Genomic DNA, 20,740 nt, shown 5'->3' on the forward strand with positions numbered 1-20,740 from the left:
AGCAAGTGGATCGCGGATAATCTCAAACCAATGGATAACTTAAAAATATCCCTTGAGCTCTGAACACTATCAACATATTCAGTTCCCTTCCCAGCACCGGGCAGGTTCTTGAGAGGATGAGCAATGGTAGTCCGGGTCCACAGCTGCCACTGGGAATTTTATAGACATTTATGGCGTGGCTTTTGGCTTCGGAGTTAGTCTAGGGTCCCACTGCTTAGTCACTAACTGAAATCTTAAGCCTCTAAAATAAAGGCATTGGGACTAGTTACCTTTGAGGTGGAAACACTTGGGAACTGATCTGGAGAGTGATGGTCTCAGAAAAGAGGGCCATATTGGTGGGGGGCATTGCAAAAGAATATTCGTGGAGTGGCAGAACTTTTGGCCCAGGGATCCCAAATGTCTGCAAAGCTCCGGAAACTGTATATAAAATGGTGTAGGTGTTTGTGCATTATTCTGGGGGAGGGTTCATAACTTCAAATTCTCAGTGTTCTGTGACACACAAAAATTAACCCCCATCTTGGTCTAAAAAGAGTAGGGGGACCCATCTCCAAGGCAGGAGGTGAAGTGCAGCAGTAGCTGTGTCCTTTCGGAATCAATGGAGGGGTTTCTCCAATTCCTTGTGAGGAATCTTGGCTGCAGGGGCCCTCTCGATACATATCGTCATCCAGAGAAAGGCAGGTTCCTCAGAGCCGAGAAGCTGACGTAAACTGCCAGTGTAGCAAAGTAATGCTTGAATAAACTATAAACAATGGGGAGGAGTGGGCCCTGCATTAGGAAGTAAAGGGTATAGAGCTTTACTTCTGAAAGCTCATCTACCTCATCTGTAAAGTAAGGGTAAAAGTGCCAACTACTCTAGACAGCAACCTGTGTAAGCCGGGAGGCTCACACATGAAAAGAAAACCATAGTGGTTAGACTTGAAGCTGAACCCAGCTTCAGCACCATCCTAGGACCAGCCCCGAGCAGAATCCAATTGAATGATTTGTGCATACTGCTGCTAGGTTCAGAGGTTAAGAATATACAGTATTTAATTACCATCCCTGACTCTTTAAACTGGTTGTTTATGGTTATATCCGATGTGATGGATTTAAGGTTGTAGGCTAGGGTAACTTCCCTCCAGTCCAACTTAGGACAACATAGTCCTTGGTAAGAAAATAAGGTCCCCTGACAAGTGCGACTGGAGAAATGCAATGGGGAGCATCCAAAGGTGTCTTGTCTAACTTGAAGGAAATGGGAGACAACACAGAACACACTCAAGTTAAATAGATTTAAAAAACGCCTTTATTTCTAAAATGTGGCTTAACTACACCCGCAGCGTGCTAAGCCAGTTTTGGAACTCATCCTGCAGCTCGGAGTAAAACCGGGCCAATGGAGGAGCAGTCAGGGCTCCCAGTTCTGGGCACCAAGGTGTCACTACTCCAGCAACTCAATCTACAGAGTTTTTCTTCAGCTGTTTTTTGTGACGTATGGAGAGTCGTTTTGGATTTCTCTGTACGACAGAGAGGTCCGACCTTGAGGAAGACCGGTAGCCCACATCCTCTGCTTTTATAGGCTTAATGATATGGCCTGGCTTGGTGACAACCTTGGGCATAGTCAGCTTTTGGAAGGCCCTCTGGGTGTTCCATGTAGATCCTATAGGGGTCTGAATGGTCCTTTCAAATTGTTGATGGTGTGTGAATGGATATGGAAGCATCCGCACCTAGAAAGGAAGGCAGAGTGACGTGGCATTAGCCAGGCCTGTAAACTCTAATGGCACCTGGTCAGGTAGTTTTAGCACATAGGCCATAGTTCTACACAGTGGCTGCAGTGAGTGAAGCTTCTGAGAGGCTAAGGTATCCCCATGCCCCCATCCAACCTTAGGAGTGCCAATCTGCTTGATGGCATATGGGAGTAGAGGGGCCTAATTTGGATTAGAACCTCCCTTCCCCCAGGCTTACACAACAATCTAGGGATTGAAAAACCATCCCAGCAAGGCCCCTGTAGCTATAGGGACACTACAGAAGCTGCGGGTTGCTGGCCCCCAGTGGGTCTCCCCATACAACACTGTGACTGCAAGACACATCTGAGTATTGGTGTATCTCTGTGACTCTCCTACCCTCTTCATGCTCTTAATCCCTTCCTTTCCTCCCCTTGATTCACAGGATTGATGTTTTATGGAACCCAAGTATTTACTCCTGAATCCTGAACTCTACCAGGCTATTACACTTAGCTTCATGCTCTTCCCAAGTCTCATTTCCTTGCCCAGGATTCTTCTTCACTCCACCAAAGCGCTACCTTCAGATACATAAATAATCTTTAAACACCTCCCCAATGGCCAAAGAGGAGCAAAAAGATGTAAGCAGAAAAACGGGTAAGTTACAATCAGTAGTCTCTAGAGATACTCAGTGGAACACTCAAGAGAAGCTGAGTACTGCCTGCAGTCCTGGTGGTGGTGCAGGACACAGGTTCTTTAGGTTAAGGGAGGGTCTTAGTGGGGCTGATAGCTAGATCTGTGCATGTCACCCAGAGCAAAAGAATAGAAAAAAACACCTGCACAAAATATTCAGTCTTGGGACGTTTTTCCCCCTTTGGCTCAAAGTGCTTTATTCTACTGCATGCTGGGACCTGAAGTGTATATAGGTTATTAAAAAGATGAGGAAAATCAAGGGAGATTCTTGGAAAGTTCTTTGTCAATTTACTGTGACTGTTATTAAAAAAACAAATAGTTAAGATTCTTGGAAGGGAAAGGTGATCTTTATTGACATCTGTACTCTGCCCTTCACCTAGAATCCGGGCCCGGTGAAGCACCCCTTTTCTCTCCCTCTTATCCCATGACTGCTTGTTCATTGCCTATTTTCTGGTTATATATCCTCAATTGGGATTACAATTGAATTTATGCAGCAAAATAAGATCAACAGAGTATTACTGAAATGATATTTTCTCCTCTCCTCTGTACCTATTAAATAGCCCTCTCCCGCTTCAGAAGGAAAAATACAACTCATTTCAATATTAAACCGGCTGGGGACAGATCACAGGGCCACAGACTTTCAGAACTGAAGGGAACATAAAGGTCACCGAGTCCAGTCTCATTCCCAAGTCCCTTTTACACATGCTCACAAACCCAGAGCAACCCCTTCTCTCTTTTGACCTGCAGAAAGTTTTTCCTTGAACTCTGCCTTTCCTCTAACTTCTGCTTTATGTGACTTCCACACGACAGCCTTCATTATACTTGAAGACCATGATCATGCTCAAATCTGCTCCTCTCTTGGGTAAACACCCCTAGCTCATTATCACATGACACAATTTAAAATCTTTTCATTGTCCTGAACAAGTACCGGTTGGTCTTCATTTTTCTTAAGATACAGCTTAAACCTATAGCCTCTGAATATTACCTGGACTATAAACACAAGCCTGCAGAATAGCAATTCTTAGTTTGGTGAGACCCATTTGCATCAGCATTATCTGGGGGTACTAGCTGAAAATGCAGATTTGGGGGCCTCACCATTGCTGCAAAGATTATCCTTTAAGTTTTAACTTTCCCAGCCAGTAATTAAAACAGCAGAGTCAGTTTGGAATTATTCATCTCAGAGCCAGTGAAAACAAAAATAGATCCGATTCTGTGGCCAAGATCACACATCCCTCTTGACCACAGAGCACCAGAACGCTCCTCCCAAGCAGGAGAGCCAGGTAGCAAAGAGGAGGCTGCTAAAGAGCTCTCTATCCCTCACCTGATGAGCCACTGCATGGATGTTCCGCTTCTCATTGAGAATCACATTTGGCAAATTCTTGTCTTTCCTTGGAGGACCCTCAGGGGCTTTAATGAGAAACCTGGAAAGCAGAACAGCAGGACGTCTGACTAAGAGCATTAAGGACTTAGTCAAAAGGGCAGAGAGGACACATGAGGGTGAAGTGGGAGAACCTGGTGCCCTTCTGACAAGCTTTCTTCCCTGTTCTTACCGGCGTCTCTTCTTGGCGCTGGGCTTCAGGCCCACACCACCCCACTCGCCCCAGCCAGGCAGAGTCAGGTCCACATCCTTCGGCTTACTCGCCTCCACAGCTTCCCTCTTCTCTTTCAAGAAGTCTCTGATGACATCATCCCCAGCAAAAGCTTCCTTTATCATCTGCCTTTGATCTCTCTCTTCATCTTCCTGGGAAGAAACGAACAACAGCTACAGCTTGCCTCCTGAGCCGAGGTTCGTGGCAAGACCGCTCGACTGCTGGGTCGTGACATTTTAGCGCCCCCTAGGGGGAAGTGCGGAACAATGAAGGTCTTGCACTACAAACCCATCGGCAGCCAATCAAGCTCCAATCTTCTCTCTAGGGTAAATATCCCTAGCTCATTATCATATGACACAATTTTAAACTTTCAATAAGGAAACTGCAGGGTAGAGGAAGGAACTGCCTGTGTTAGGAGGCGGAGCTCCAAGTGGGCCTGGCCAGAATGTGGGAGTCCTCCAGCTTATATCTCTGAAAAGACAGGCACCAGGGCTCCTCACTTGAGCAGTTTCAGTGACTTAATCGGGGAGCCCCCCGGATCATTCGAGATCCCACTGAGTAGAGCAAAATATTGTCAACAGCTCACTGACTCACCTTTGAGTTGTCCTGCCTGGCATCTGGTCAGAGCTTTGAGTGACTCCCTCTTTCCTCTGAGGCCTTTAGAGTCACCCCAGGGAGGATTCAGTGGCTCAGAATTTAAGGCGAGGGAGTCTCAGCGGCAGTCACAAATTTGCATCTACTAAACTGTCACTGGGACCAGCCGGGCCCATGCTATTCCAGACCTCTTAACTGCCGCCATGTGCCCCCAGCACAAAACTTCACTGATTCTATTCCTTGCGCGGGAAGGACACTTTCCACACCAGCTCTGATACCCCCCGCAATGGCCCACGACCCTGGCTCTGCTCACCAACTCCTCTACTGTCGTGGGAACTGCCAAGGACTTCATGGAAGGAGATCTTGTGGTCAGGAGGTTCTGGAGATCAATCATTTGCTCCTTCCTTTTCTTCTCCTTGGGGACACCAAGATGCTTACTTGGGTTCCTCTCCAACTGCTGCCCCTCTACCGCAGCTCTGGGAAGCTCCTTGTTTTGAAAACATCCTTCTTTGCCCAGCTCCTCCAGTTCGTCCAGAGTCCGTGCTCTCTCCGGCCTCTGCAGCAACAGAGGCTCCTCTTCCTCCCCGGCAGGTTCCTCTCTCTGGACCGCCAGAACTGTCCTCGTTGAACTCAGTTCTTGCTTCCTGGACTGATGGTTCTCCCTGTTGAGTTTCTGAGACAGTGCCCTCAATTCAGACAGCACTTCCTGGCTGCTAAGATCTGGGGGAAGAAATGAAAGCTGTCAGAAAAGTAGGGTGGGAGCTGCCTTGTCAACAAGCGTCTACTTACCTCTCGCTGGGCGCTGGGCACCATGGGAGACATGCTAACGAGGACAAATGGGTAAGAGAAGATCCCATTCGCTGGATCTCCCGGCGAGTTCACTAATCATTACCTGTCAAGTCGCGGACAATGGAGTTTAGGAGTTAAAAGCAGCATGTTGGGAAGCAGATGTCCGGGTCCTATTCCCAGCTTTGCCAGTGACTCACTGTATAACTGGAGCTGTGGCTTATTTCCCCGTAGAGTAAACTCTGCTTGGGAAGGTCACCCCAAATTCCAAATTTGTATTAAAAGAGCTGTTTTAGCCAGTGGCCTCTAAATTCAACTTCATTGTCATTTATTATTTGTAATTGCTAAAAAATTGTGATTTCCAATTTGTAATTTACACTGTAATTTCCTACTTGTAAAAACCGTATCCAGCATTGTTTTATCTTAAAGCAGCATTTCACAATCTGCTGTGGCAGAGTCAAGTAGCTCGCACTTTCCAGCCATGAGCATCATCTGAGCAAATACTGCTAGTCTCTGAGAGCCCCGAGGGAAACACAGCCGTGACATGCTTCTCAACTGTCCTTTGCGTTGACTCAAGTTGCCTCCATTCCCAAGTTCATCCTGCTCTCTAGCTGTGGCCTTGAAGCCATTGGAAGAAGCGACTTAGATCTGGCCTGAGGACATGCATGTTTATTTTCAAGGACCAACTTTCCTTGCTAATTTTGTTTGGGGTCCATGCCTTCCCACTCTTTTAGGATACTATTTCCCCAAAGGTTTGGGATCATTCTATTTATCATCCAAGGAAATCCAAATCCACCTTTCATTCTGCAACCAACTGTCCTACACATTTCACTAGATGGGCAGCTTTTGAGGGGGCTTGGGAGGAACCATCTCGGCCTGCGGTGCTGCTTTCTGCAATCCTCTCGGAAGTGACTGCTTGCAATTATTAATCCCAGAAGTCTTTAGCTGAAAACCTGAAGTAAAGGTCCTCCAATACATTCTAAATGACAGCTCTAAAAAAAAATTTTTTTTTTGCCACTGAAAAAGATTCTTGCTGTCGTGTAAATGCATTCATTATTCCTCTAGGAAATATAATCGAACCCAATAATCTGTCCAGATTCAGGTGATTTCTGAAGGCAGTTAGTTTCCTAAGCAGGCTTTATAAGGCTTTGTCCCCAGAATGGGAACTCTGACCTGCCTCAAGGGTGCTAAGGCTGCTGATTAATATATAACATGCAAATCGAGTCTGAGCATGGCATAACAATTCTAATTTACCCTGTACCTTGTGGAGTCATTCATTCCTATCAAGAAAATCACACCCCATGTCAACATATCAGCCAGCATTACGGACAGAAAACTGCAGCGATGATTTGAAGACACTTCATAATGTCTCAAAATACGCCTCTGTGTCTGTGGGTGTGAACGACTTTCAGATTTGCCAGTCCACCACATGCACTTCTCGCTGGCTTGTGGGTACCAGTGATGTTAACTCCTGCCCTTCCTTCAAGGATGGTGTACTTCTGTCTTTCTGAAGACTGAACACACACTCTAGATCCATGCAGATGCCTGCTTATTAAGTGCCTTTGAAGGAGAATGGTCATTACAAATCTGTTTTCTCTCAGGGACCCAGGGCACTCTCTTGAAAGTACCTAAAGCCTAATCACTCTGTGACACAGGTGGGTGGACCCGGTTTTCCTCTCAGTCTGCCAAGAGCACCAGCACTAGGCACTTCTCCCCCCTGGTCCACCACTGCTCACCTTTTGCTTCTTGACTGCCCACCGGCGTGGCGATCTGGTTGAGCCCAGACTTTTGTCTAAGTGATCGCCTTTCCTCAAATTCTTTCAACAGAATTTCTTCCGCCACCATTGGTCCTTCTTCCTCACTTTCAGGAGCCTCCTGGACTGCAGGCTCTGCAAGTTCTTCAGGGTCCCCCTGGACCTCAGCCTCTTTTGTGTCACCTGAGTGATTCCTGAACATCCAGGGGTTCGGTCTGTCTGCCTTTACCTGCACCTCATTCACCACGTCAGGGACAAAGGGTTCACCCTCTTCCTCCACACCTCCCTCTTCTTCCGCACTCTCGGAGGCCACCTGGATCTTCTGCATCAGCTCTTTGTTCCTGGCCAATTGTTCCTGCATAGCCTGGCGAGCCTGGAGGAAAGGGTCACGGCACGAGCACCTTGTCATTAGTGACCACAGTAACACCTTTCTCGGTCCATTTCTTAGAGCTGCCTCCTCTCAATTTGACTTAAGTATTTCTTACTGGTACCTACTGTTCAAACTGCACATATACCATTGTGTTAACAGCTATGGAATAAAACGGAAGACAAATTCTTTGTCCTCAAGGAATCAACATGTGAAACAAGGTTTGTTTGTTTGTTTGTTTGTTTTGTGGTACGCGGGCCTCTCGCTGCTGCGGCCCCTCCCGCTGCGGAGCACAGGCTCCAGACGTGCAGGCCCAGCGGCCATGGCTCACGGGCCCAGCGGCTCTGCGGCATGTGGGATCCTCCCGGACCGGGGCAAGAACCCATGTCCCCTGCATCGGCAGGCAGACTCTCAACCACTGCGCCACCAGGGAAGCCCATGTGAAACAAGGTTTTAAAAAAAACCCACAACTCCTCTCCCCTTTAACTGGACTTGCCTTCAATGCTGCTTCCCTTTCATCTCTCCCTTTCCACCTTGTTCCTAGTCATTTTCCTCTCGGCCTTAGAGATTTTCTGATGCCTTTTTAGAGTCCTGGTTTTCCAAGCATCCTCATGGCTCTTTCCCAACTCTGCTTCTGCTAGCATCCTTATGGATTTTCCTTTCTTTCCTCCAATTCCATCTTTGATTCTTAAGAGAATGGTATTGTTTTACATATATTGGTAATGTGAACACAGAGTGATCCCCCTGGTAATGTTAGAGAGTAGCCTCAGAGTCCCCTTGCTGAAGTTGTCTTAAATCAGAATAAAAGTTAAGGCTTTATCTACACAGCTGAACAACGAGGCTGGATGGTCTCTCACCCTGATGGTCTCTTACCTCCAGGTCATATTTGGCCATAACTGCCTTTGACTTTGCCCATTTCCCACTGTTCTGGTGCTTAAGGCTCATTCGCTCCTGGAAAGAAAGGCAGAGTGAGATCCTTATTGCTTTCCGGGGAAAGCTGGCTCAAGGGTTGGGGGCCAGAGGCAGCCTCACCATCATTCTGGCCTTTTCGAGTTTTTCCAGTTCTTCCAATGCTGCAGCAGGATTGACCTTCCGCAGCTTCTCGAACTCTTTTAGGGCTTGCTTGGCCTTTCCTTTCTTCAGAAGTTTGTGATACCTATAGGATGAGAGAGGGGTACAGGGGAAGAGATTTAGCTGAACCACTGGCACCACATACGAGTGTCCCACCACACAAGGGGTTTCCCTATGTGGGGGAATGGAACGGACATCACAGAGCTAGCTGGCTGCAGGGAGCTGGCTCGAGACCTGTGACACCCTGCGGGACTCTCAGTCCCTGCAGCTCCCAAGGGCAGCCCTCTGCAGAGCAAAGAGTCCCCTCTGCTTCTAGAACGCAAGGGAAGAGCAGAATAGGATCCAAAGAGGCAAAAAGGCAGGAAGGAAGCCCTGCTGGCCTCCACAGCTATAGAACTCAAGAGCTCATTTGGCAGAACCACTCTGTGATGTCCCAGAAGGGAGAGAAAGTAATTGAACAGCCCTCTTTTTAGCAAAACCAAGACGGAAAGCCAAAGCCACAGGAGCAGGTACTGCTGAAGGAGGCAAAACTCTCTGAGGTTGGTTTGAAAAAGAAAGAGGCTAGTCACTACTCTCTGGGACCTCTCCTACATGACCCCAGCCACCATGGGCAAGGTTCTCTCCTAAGGACTCGTGACTCTTCCTCGTCACTTTCTTCCATGGAACCCAAGGCTGGTACACAGGGGCCTCCTTACTTTTTGCTTTTGATTTTCTTCTCTCTTCGAGCCCTGGCCTCATAGTAGGACTGCAGGGCCCGGGCCCTTTGAAGCTCTGCTCGGCGCATCTTCACCTGTAACGAATGACATTTACAGTGACCCCTGGGCTTGATGGCAAATGCTGGGAGAAAGAGAGCATGCCTGGGTGGATCAAAGGGCCTAGCACACTTACCTCTTCCAGGCTCATGGCTTTGAGAGAGGCCTTTTCCATGGGAGTCAGCAAAGGGTCTGTCACTGGCTGCTTGTTCTTATGGAGGAGATTAAAAATCTCCTGCTCCAGGGGAGTTCTTGCCTTAAGGAGGTAACAGAACACTCTAAGTCTTAAATCATGCTCCTAGAGTCTCCCTCTTTACAATCCTATGACCATCTACTCTATGACATTATAATTGGAATCACAAACTGGATAGGATTGACTGTTACAGCAAGAGAAAGGGGTTCCAGGCTCGCTGTTCAGCTGTGTAGATAAAGCCTTAACTTTTATTCTGATTTTAAATCAACTTCAGCAAGGGGACTCCGAGGCTACTCTCTAATGTTACCGGGGGGGATCACTCTGTGTTCAGATTACCAATATATGTAAAACAATACCATTCTCTCAAGAATCAAAGCAGGATGCCCTTAAGGTCAATGCTGGCAGGAGAGAGGAACAGCAGTACCAAATTGTCAGTCTTAAGAGTTGCAAAACAAAACGGTCCCTGTATTGTTATGTATATTTGAAGCACGATGCCCTTAACATAAAGTTAGGGACCTCAGATCCATATCAGCCTCCTTTTAAGACCTTCAGGTAATTAGCCTGCTTCCTGACAGTTCAAACTTAACTCTCATCAGTTTCTAACTTTGGCTCCAACTCCTCAGTTGCCAGTTAACTTTGCATACTAGGTGGTGTCTATGCAGATGAAATGAATGGACTGTGAACCACTGACTTTACGTGTCAACAAAAGACCCCATTTGCTGCTTGACTGATATTGTGAGGATGGCTAAAATAATCAGGCTGATTGTGTCATGGTCCACTTTGGCAAGGCACAAAGACAGCCCGGGGCAAGAGCCAGTTTCAAACCTCATGCACGTATTTTATATGGTTTTCTTCAACGGCCATATACATCACGGTCAGTGTTAAAACTTACAAGTATCTGGACAAATGCATAAACACACATCATCACACGTTACACGGCACTATGGATCTAACCATAAACCTACTCTACTGAATAGTAAAGATGCATGTTCTTCCATTTTTAGTATTTGCAGTAGTAATCAATCACAGGCTACAAAGTGATTTATATTACAATGTTGTAATCTCCCTCCAATTCAATTCAATTTACAAACACTTATTTTTTTTTTTTTTTTTTTTTTTTTTGCGGTATGCGGGCCTCTCACTGTTGTGGCCTCCCCCGTTGCGGAGCACAGGCTCCGGACGCGCAGGCTCCGGACTCGCAGGCTCAGCGGCCATGGCTCACGGGCCCAGCCGCTCCGCGGCATATGGGATCCTCCCAGACCGGGGCACGAACCCGTATCCCCTGCATCGGCAGGCGGACTCTCAACCACTTGCGCCACCAGGGAGGCCCTACAAACACTTATTGATTGCAGCTACATTCCAGGCACTTGTGCAGGGTGCTAGGAATACACAATTAAGATAGTTCCTGTCCTCATAGAGCTCATAGCCTTTCAGAGGAAAGAAACATATGCACCACTAACAACATAATGGGTTAAATATTAGACCACAGGAGTAATCACAGAGGAAGGAACAATTAATTCTGATTACGAGGTGGGGCGGCCCGGGGAAGGAAGAGACTTTTTTTGTTTTGTTTTGTTTTGTTTGTGGTACACGGGCCTCTCATTGCCGTGGCCTCTCCCGCTGCGGAGCACAGGCTCCAGACGTGCAGGCTCAGCGGCCATGGCTCACGGGCCCAGCCGCTCTGCGGCATGTGGGATCCTCCTGGACCGGGGCACGAACCCATGTCCCCGGCATCAGCAGGCGGACTCTCAACCACTGTGCCACCACGGAAGCCCCAGGAAGAGACTTTTTGAATTAGGCTTTGAGGCATAAGCACAATTCTACAAGGTGGAAAAAGCCAAATGGATAGATGAGTATAAGCAAAAACACAGACCTAGGGAAAGCAAAGGTATGTCAGGGAACAATGCACTGTCCAGTGTAGCTAAGATGCTAGGCACTTCTGTCTTATTCTGTAAGTGGAGAGCCTTTTGAAGGATTTTAAGCAGGAAAGTGATCATCAGTTTTGTGTTTTGGAGAAAAAATCCTGGTGATTGTGTAAGGGGTTCTATGGAAGGTGTCAAATGAAAATGAGGAGAGGAACCAGGGATGTGAGAGATATTACAGAGACAGAATTACAGGACTAGACCCCCTGCATGGGCTGGGGGTGCTGGCAGCTGAGGGGAGGAGTTATGCCATTGACTGAGTTATAGCATGAAGGTCGTGGTACAGAGCTTCAGGGTCTGGGGAAGGAAAATGGCAGGCTTTCTTTGTTGTTGAAAAGTTTAGGTGCACAGGGGAGAGCCAGGTGAGGCCTGCTAGTCATATGGAACATGGGCCCGGAACTCAGAAGGAGTTGAGAGTGATCTGTACCATGTCTACAGGGCAAGAATAAAAAGGACTAAGGAGAGTCAGATAAAAAGCAAAAGAAACAGACAAGAAAACAACAGCAGGACTACGTCACAGAAGCCAAGGGAGAAGTTTTAACCACTTGATGTGTTAATAGTGTCAAAGAGGCTGAACACGCAGAGGACTTGGGATCTGGCTATTGGGAGGCCCCTTGCTAACACCTTCTGAGAGAAGTTTCAGGAAGGCAGTAGGGGAAGAAGGTGAGAGAATGGAGACCAGCTCTTCACAAAGCATGTTCCTCAGCAGCTGACAAGATTTACTTCATTTTTTAAAAGTTTAAAATTCAATGTGTTCAATTTTTAATAAAATCAGTCTGTCCTACCTGGGTTAGAGTAAGTCATAGGGGTTTCTTTACTATCTTTTCATAGCCTTTAAAAGGCTAGCATAGGGGCTTCCCTGGTGGCACAGTGGTTAAGAATCCACCTGCCAGTGCAGGAGACATGGGTTCGAGCCCTGGCCCAGGAAGATCCCACGTGCCGCGGAGCAACTAAGCCCGTGCGCCACAACTACTGAGCATGTGCTCTAGAGTCCGTGAGCCACAACTACTGAGCCCGCATGCCACAACTACTGAAGCCTGCGCACCTAGAGCCTGTGCTCCACAATGAGAGGCCACAACAATGAGAAGCCCGTGCACTGCAACGAAGAGTAGCCCCTGCTTGCCACAACTAGAGAAAGCTCATGCACAGCAACGAAGACAAACAACAGCCAAAAATAAAAATAAATAAATAAATTTATTTTAAAAAAAAAGTCCAGCATACACTGTGGACCGCCAATCTCCAGTAGGGGCCATGTGGCAATTTCTAGCAACGGAACCCTACCAAAACCCCCACCCAGTCCCACTCCCAGGGCATACTGAGAAAGGAAGGTTTTGAGGAGAACACTTTGGGAAATGCTAGTGTCGGCTGCCAGTGGAGGGAAGGAGGGAGTGGTGGGAAGTTACCTTACATCATTTCTAGCACTTTACAGTTTACAAATGCTTTCTCACACATTATCCCCTTTAATTCTTCTCAGCTAGAGTCAAACGGAATTTTAGGAAGCTGGACCAAAACTACAACTGCAGACACTTTGGATTCTTAATCTCCAGGAATACTAGTATATTGCTAGTCCTTGGGCTTTGCCCTCTAAGGCATTGCCAGCCACAAAGGACCCCCTGACTTCTCTGTGCCATGTTGGTATAATTTCTCAAAGATGAACCTTAGAATGAATGGTACAGCAGGTTTGTGTACAGCATCTGGGCCCCACTCTGTCTTGCACAGGGAGTTCCTGGAGATCAGAGGCTGCGCCGTTCTCAGTGCAACCCACCCCCCCACCCCACATCTCATCTTTAATGACCAACTTGGTATTCACCTGCCATCTCTAAGATCATACCAGCGTATGGAAAAAGCAAGGTGCAGAACAGTGTGCAGTAGTACTACTACTTTTTTGATTTAAAAAATGAAGTAAACATAAATATATCCATAAAACTCTTAAGTTAACAACAACAAAAAACGTATAAAAAAGTGGTGACCTCTGGGTGAGTACGGAGGTAAAAATGAGCAGATGGGGGGACAAGGGTGGGGTCAGACTTTTCTCTAAGTATTTTCTATACTTATTTTTGAATCCTGCAAATTGTATTACCTCAATTTTTTCCTTAAAGTCTCCCTTCCATCCTGCAGCCACACTTTAAACCTGGTCTCTTTTTCATGTGGAAAAGGAAGCGTCCTAGAAAGAGAATGCTGGTGACTTCAGCAACAGTATCCAAAACAGAGCTTATCCCCGTAATAAGCAATGACTTGCTCAATTTCTAGCTATGGTGGCAAGCCATGTTTACTTTGATGATCTTTAATTATCTCAACTTCCTGACACATAGGACACCATTTTTGGATTTATAGAAAGCAGAAAAGCCATCTATCCATGGTTTGGGCACTGACGTTTTGGACTATTTTTCTACTAAAGACAGAACACCGCATTACAGACTGCATAACCAATGATGTACTGGAAAAGAAAGGCTAGCTGTTCTGAAGTTGTTCAGACTAAAAATTGAAACTTTAGGGACCGACACAGGATTACTAACTTTTTTTTTTTTTTTGCGGTATGCGGGCCTCTCACTGTTGTGGCCTCTCCCATTGCGGAGCACAGGCTCAGCGGCCATGGCTCACGGGTCCAGCCGCTCCACGGCATGTGGGATCTTCCCGGACCGGGGCACGAACCCATGTCTCCTGCATCGGCAGGCAGACTCTCAACCACTGCGCCACCAGGGAAGCCCAACTTTTTTTTTTTTTTTTTTTTTTTTGCGTTACGCGGGCCTCTCACTGTTGTGGCCTGTCCCGTTGCGGAGCACAGGCTCCAGATGCGCAGGCTCAGCGGCCATGGCTCACGGGCCCAGCCGCTCCGCGGCATGTGGGATCTTCCCAGACTGGAGCACGAACCCGTGTCCCCTGCATCGGCAGGCAGACTCTCAACCATTGCGCCACCAGGGAAGCCCTTAAAAGCTTTTTTAAAAAAATACAGTGTGTGAAAAAGAAAACATCATTATGTTCCTTCTCTATTGGCAATCCGATGTGGTCACACAAAAACATGCAAATAACCATGTAGTGGACAATCCAAGCTGAGGAAGGGCGATGACAGAGCTACGGCAACTGGCTACGAATCTTGCTCCCCCGCCCCCTCCCTTTCTAACCGCTCAACTAACATGACTGCAGCTGCCATTTCGGCTTAATGTGTCCAACAAGACCAACTGCAGGCTCTGCAATGTCCACGCGGCGCAATCTCACCTTCCAAGGTGTGCTATCCTCGTGTCGCACTTACCTTCCAGCCACTGACCACATGTTCGATGGGAGCAAAGATGGACTGCTGCTTGCTCAGGGGAAAAACCAGCTGCTCTGCTTGCCGGTTCTTCTGCACGACGGGATCCCATTTGGAGAGGACTTGTGAGGTTTTATTGAATGCCACTTCTCTGTGGATCTGAAACAGGCAAAGCACACAGAAAGAAAGAGCCACGAAATTAAGCATCAAACTCAAAGGACCAGCAGGAAACTAAGAGGCCATGTTTCTTAGTTTAAGAAAGAATCAGGATGCTAGAGATTAGCTCTTGCTTACTTCTCAGGACTACGCTTCCCCTGAGATCAGTTTTAATTTTTTCCAGGGTGAGGAAACCACAACTTTCCTTCCTCCCATTTTTCAGGCCATCCCCCCTTCTCTTCTTACGCTATTTTTCCTTGTCAGTTCAATTTCTCCCCCTTAATGGACCACACTTTCTTTGACTCACCCGCTCAATCTCTTCTCTGTGAAGGGGTAACTCCACAGTCTTCTTTGACTTGACTCTATTCAGCTGCTTTTTCACGGCAGCCAATGAGGACGAAGTTTTAACAGGCTCAAGCAGATCTGAAAGGACCAGCTTTTCTCCTGATCCTGTAGAAAGGACAAACTTTCTGGTCAGACAAGTGAGGCAAAACCTCAACATCACATAGGGAGAGACCTCAGTAGAAAATGCTGGCAGACAGGCAGGTGTGCAGGGAAGCAGGAATAGTCCTCTTACTTCAGTCACTAGCCAGAGTGACACCACTGCCTTCCTACATTCCCAAACGTGCTGGAAGGTGGAAGACAGAAAACTATTTAAAACAGTCATTTGCTTTTCACCTGGTCTTTCTGCTTCCAGTCTTGACCCACTTCAATTCATTCTTCACACAGCTGCCAGAGTGTTTTGAAAATGTAAATCATAGCATGTCATGATCCTGCTGAAAATCCTCCAGTGGCTCCCCATTATACTTTGGTCCCTGTCTCTCTCTCCAACCTCATGTCCTCCACAGGTGGAGGATGCTCCAGCCGCACTGGCCTTCTTCAAACATGCTGAACGTGTATCTTCCTTAGCGCCTTTGCACTAGCTGCCCCCTCGCCTGGAATACTGCTCCCTATCTTTGCATGGGTGACTTTTCTTGTTATTCAGATCTCAGCTTAAATTTTGCCTCTGCAGAGGCTTTTCATGCCCAGCCAACCGAAAGCAGACACTTAGTCACTTGACTGCATCATCCTGTTGTAATTCACTTATTGTCTCCCTGCACTAGAATGTAAGCTCCACGAAGTTGCGACTTATTCGTAATTGTAGTCCCAGAAACTGATATATGGTAGAGGCACAGTAAGTATTTGCTGAATGGATAAGCTTGGAAGAATATATTGTTACCAGTTCTGGGAGGTTATGTTAATGGCTACTAGAAGCACATAACTCATTCAAGCTGTGTGAGCTGTGAATATGGTAGAAAAGATTTGGCATCTAGACTTGTTATCAAGATAAAATGAAGTTAAAACACTGCCATTTACTAGATTATATATTCTCAATCGGGGTGATATCATTCCCCCATCCAGGGGTAAAAACTGGTTCTTCGGTGGGCAGGGGTAAAAAAACAAAAACAAAAATGAAACACTTAGATACAGCCACCCCTTGGCATCCATGTGCAGGGGACTGGTTCCAGGACCCACCAAGAATACAGAAATCCAAGGATGCTCAAGTCCTTTGTATAAAATGGCACAGCACTGATATTTGCACATAACCCATACACATCTTCCCATATATTTTAAATCATCTCTAGATTACTTACAATACCTAATACAAAGTAAATTCAATATAAATAGTTGCTGGTATGCGGAATAAACTCAAGTTTTGCTTTTTGGAATATTTTGAAATTTAAAATTTCAATCCACATTGGTTGAACCCACAGATGTAGAACCCACAGTTACAGAGGGCTGACTGTATTAGTTTTGTGTCCCTCCAAAGCTCAGCCTTATCTAAGAAAATCTTATTCCTGGTGGCAGAATAGGCGAGGATGGAGGGAGGAAGTGAGGAAAATAAATGTCTAAAAAGGCTCCTCAGGGGAGCAATAAAGAAAAAAGTTTGAGAAACACTGTACTAGGTGAAGGTCCTTGAGTAGGTAACTTGACTTCTCTGAGCTCCAGCAGTAGAGGAGAGATTATCTGCCTTTCCGAACTCAATGCACTGTGAGAACTCAAATAAAAATGAAATCAGGGACATGACTAAGCTCGTGAGAGGCAGCTGTCTTCATTCACGTCCCTCTATCCTAGAAGTAGCTTATCAAGCTCAGTGGGAGACCTTGACTGTGGCCTTTTGACTTTCTTCTAGAAATGGAAGAAATTCAAGAGCATCTGACTACCCTTCTTCACCCCCTCACATGGTAGTGTTTATGGTATGATTCATTAACCACATCAAAAACAGCTGGGGGCTTCCCTGGTGGCGCAGTGGCTGAGAGTCCGCCTGCCGATGCAGGGGACATGGGTTCGTGCCACGGTCCGGGAGGGTCCCACATGCCACGGAGCAGCTGGGCCCGTGAGCCATGGCCGCTGAGCCTGTGCGTCCAGAGCCTGTGCTCCGCAACGGGAGAGGCCACAACAGTGAGAGGCCTGTGTACCGCAAACAAACAAACAAACAAACAAAAAACAGCTGGGAAGTGACCATTATGCTTTTGGAACTCCACAAGTTCCATGCAGATAATTTCCTTTGGTTAACTTACCCTCAGAACTGACACTGAACTCTGACACCTTCAGACTAGCCTCAGATCTCTCAGCCAATTTCCGCCTGAAATTAAGCAAAACAGAATACAGAAAGAATGGATACATTTTGCTGGGGAACAAACACTTCTCTCTTCAAACAATGCTTCGGTTTCATTTCTATTGTAGAATCAGGTTTTGTCACAAAGCAACCAGGAAATCTGTTCCTAAGCTGGACATGGTAGTCTAACCATCTCTTAATGTAGGCTCAGCCCCTCAAAAACATAGGCAATGCAAGGTAGGCATAGTGAAAAAGGTACTGGACTTGAATTCAAACATATCTGGATTTGAATACTAGATATGTCACTTATGAGCTGAGTGACTTTGGGACATGTCAATCTTATTTTCTAGTTGAAGAAACTGACATGCAGAGAGGATAAAAAACTTGCCTACAGTCTCCAAAGTACATGCTCTGACAATTGTATCTTCATTGTCTTAGGCACTCAATAAATGTTAGCTGCAGATAAGTCTCATGGAATCAGCTAGTTATAACCTGTCCAAATTGAAGGGAATGTTACCTATTCTTCCCATCAAGTGAACTGATTGCTTCCAGAAGCTTTTGATGCTTTCTTTCTCCGTCACTGTCCCCCTGGAAACAGAAAAGGAAAAACCATCAGAATGATGAGGGGAGGGAAAAGACAGTATGGCAATTGAGGCCCATGTAAAATCTCTCATTCTTTTGGTCAGTGGAGAACTTGTGAATCACATGAGGTCTGGTGTGCAGGCATTCTAGCTCAAATGGAAAGAAATGCTTCAATAAGCCAAAGTCCCTCATTGTAAGGAACATAGAGCCTTAGTAACCAGGAGCTAATGCCATGCCTCTGTCTTAACTTGTTTTGAGAAGAAAAGTGCCATGAGAATAATGTTTCTGTATAGAATATATAGTGTGATCTGACACAGAAACTGACATAAAAAAACCAATTTAAGTAGTTTTGTCCAGAGAATAAAGAGCTGGAATTCCTATAGCAGCTGTTGGAGACCCAGCTTAATTATGCATATGTATATTTCAGTCAGATAATCAAATAACCCTCTATGGAAATCCAAACTTGGGAAATCATATAATACCATGTGTTTTGGTCTTATATACTCAACTTAAGCAACCTGAGGACAATGTATCTTATATACAATCTTGGAATTCCCATAGCACTTAATACAATATCATATACATGAAACACTAAATACAGGTATCCTCTGCTTTTTGAAAGTCTGCTTTGCTTTACGCCGCTTCACTTTCACAAAAGACCTACATTGGTACCTGCTTTGGTAACTGAACAAAATCTGAAGAGGATTTTTGCTTTTATAAAAACAAACAAAAAGCCTTAAAATGAAAATAGCGTCTAGCATTTGTTTTGCAGTGAGTTGTTATAGAGGCAGCACATACTCAGAGTGGCACCACCAAGCCCCTTCCCGGGAAACTACACTTAGCATCTCAGCATCAAGTTGTCATAGCTTTGAATTGTCTATGAGCACCTATGCTTTATCTTGATTTATTTTGTGTTTCCATTAGCAAGATGTGTCCTAAGGTAATAGCTTCTTTGCTTTATGCCATTTTAGCTTATGAACAGTTTCGTAGGAACACTCTAATTTGGGTAGTGGTGGAAACCTGTAACTAATTTATTTGTGAGACCTGAGCAAGTATAAACAATGTTGTCACCCCTTTTCTTTCCAGAAAATGTGGCATCTACCCTAATTTTGAGACAGAAGGGAAACTGGAGAAGGCGGTTTAGTGGGTGTCACCCACCTCATCTTCACTGGTGCTCAGAGGGTACTCTCTTGGCAAATCCTCTAGTTCTTCCTGTTGGTTTAAAGCCAGAAGGCTGCTAAAGGAGATAAAAGAGAAATATTATCACTTGAAACAATTTTTCTTATATTGAAATGATCTCTAAAACGTAACTGCAGTTCTTAGTACAGAACAGTCCTATCCCCTGGAAGAGGTGCAAACCAAGCAGCGTGAGCATCTTTGGAAATTTGTCAAGACATAAAATTTAGACTGCATAAGGCAGGCATCACCTGCAAGAGGTGAGCACTGGTTAGTAATACCCATACAGAACTGCATGAAAATGAAAAAGATCTAACACCCTTCAGTGACTGATTGGCACTCCATTTCCCACTGACCTCTGGTAGGCTGTCAAAATGTCAGACCCTAGGTAAGGTGGCAGAAGACGCTGTTGCTAGCCCTTGAGGCGAGGCAATATCACAATCAACATTTCTAAATCCTCCACATGGAAGATACCTGTAAAGGTGCAAGCTTACTTAAAAGTGACATCTTGATCACTTGTTCTCAGGAATAGGGAAACGGGGAATTGGAAGAAAACAGCTGGAGCTTGCTCGGCAAAGTAGGTGCTTAACTTAGGAGACTGGTACCCAGAAACAAATTATAGAGTCTACCATTATCTAACGGTATATGTCAAACTCCGCTAGGTACCCATTACTAAACAGATTATATTTAGTTCCCCCGGCGGGAGGCATGAAACGTCACAGAAAATGTCGTGGATGACTCCAATGAGCGAAGGTTTCCAAGATAAGAGGAGTTTATAACGCAGTCACTGTCTGAACGGAGGGTTGAAATGCTCCCCAGCAGCGGCAGAAAAAGGAGTCACGTGATGAGGAAAGTGCAACACGTTAACTTAGCAGGTGACGGACAGGCTGCATCAGGACCAACAGGGATGAGACTAAAAAGCCGGGGAGTGGAGGGAGCGAATTAAATTAAATTAAAAGGGCTTTAAAGGATGGATCATGGAAATGGTAACGAATGGCGAAGTCTTGGGAGGGGAACAACCGACGCCAGCTAAAAGGCCGACTCCATTTCTCAAAAGCCCGGGAACCCGACCCGCAACGAAACCCACACCTCTCTTCCCGTCCACTACCCCTCACCTCTCCGCAGCCCGACTCGAGGTCATCTCCCCAGCCTGTATCTCACATGGGCCAGGAGCGGAAGCCGAAAGGAAAGCAATTTCCGTGCCGGCCGCAAAGCAATTTCTGCTTCCGTCAATCACGCGCGACAAGGTGCGTCACTTCCGGCCCGCCCCGAGGCATGCCAGAAACTGGAGCCGCTTCGGGAGGGTTCCGCTGGGAACCGAGAGACTGGAGATAAAATCTTGTCAGCGGACGGCGCTTTGCTTACCCCACCCACCCCTCAGCTCTCTGGCGCGCCAGCGTCCGTCCTCCTGGCCCCCCGGGTTCCCTCGCGGCGCAGGTGGGTGAGCTTAGCGGGAGGGTGCTGCGCTGTTGGGAACCGGGCAGAGCTTCCTGCGTCTGTCCGTGATCGACAGCGTTCTGCGAGCCTGCTGCCAGCCAGCTCGAGGCTTTATTGACCGCCCGGGAAGT

At 46.5% G+C, this 20,740-nt stretch overlaps 1 protein-coding gene across 2 annotated transcripts; it reads right to left on the minus strand.

Annotated features, from left to right (window-relative positions):
• Window positions 1–1,261: 1,261 nt before the first annotated feature.
• On the minus strand, window positions 1,262–20,372 carry UTP14A (UTP14A small subunit processome component). Of its 2 annotated transcripts, none has more exons than XM_060086715.1 (15): window positions 20,288–20,372; window positions 19,155–19,233; window positions 17,932–18,002; window positions 17,377–17,441; window positions 15,123–15,265; window positions 14,663–14,818; window positions 9,434–9,553; window positions 9,241–9,335; window positions 8,507–8,630; window positions 8,348–8,425; window positions 7,090–7,480; window positions 4,881–5,287; window positions 3,935–4,125; window positions 3,706–3,805; window positions 1,262–1,697 (listed from the first exon to the last, which is right to left on the minus strand). In XM_060086715.1, the coding sequence occupies exons 1-15, from the start codon at window positions 20,311–20,313 to the stop codon at window positions 1,425–1,427; spliced, it is 2,319 nt and encodes a 772-aa protein (XP_059942698.1). In that variant the 5' UTR covers window positions 20,314–20,372; the 3' UTR covers window positions 1,262–1,424. The 2 variants fall into 2 exon arrangements, with proteins under 2 accessions (XP_059942698.1, XP_059942699.1); XM_060086716.1 differs by having other exon boundaries at window positions 19,155–19,230; window positions 20,288–20,362.
• Between the last annotated feature and the right edge of the window lie 368 nt (window positions 20,373–20,740).

The sequence above is a fragment of the Mesoplodon densirostris genome, chromosome X (assembly GCF_025265405.1).
Source record: "Mesoplodon densirostris isolate mMesDen1 chromosome X, mMesDen1 primary haplotype, whole genome shotgun sequence".
NCBI lineage: Eukaryota > Metazoa > Chordata > Mammalia > Artiodactyla > Ziphiidae > Mesoplodon > Mesoplodon densirostris.

Coding starts and splice junctions, on each gene's coding strand:
- UTP14A (XM_060086715.1), bottom strand. CDS start 20,313: ATGACCTCGAGTCGGGCTGCGGAGAG. Junction 19,234..20,287: donor TCGAGTCGGGCTGCGGAGAG/GTGAGGGGTAGT, acceptor TATCTCCTTTAG/CAGCCTTCTGGCTTTAAACC. Junction 8,426..8,506: donor TCGAAAAGGCCAGAATGATG/GTGAGGCTGCCT, acceptor CTTTCTTTCCAG/GAGCGAATGAGCCTTAAGCA.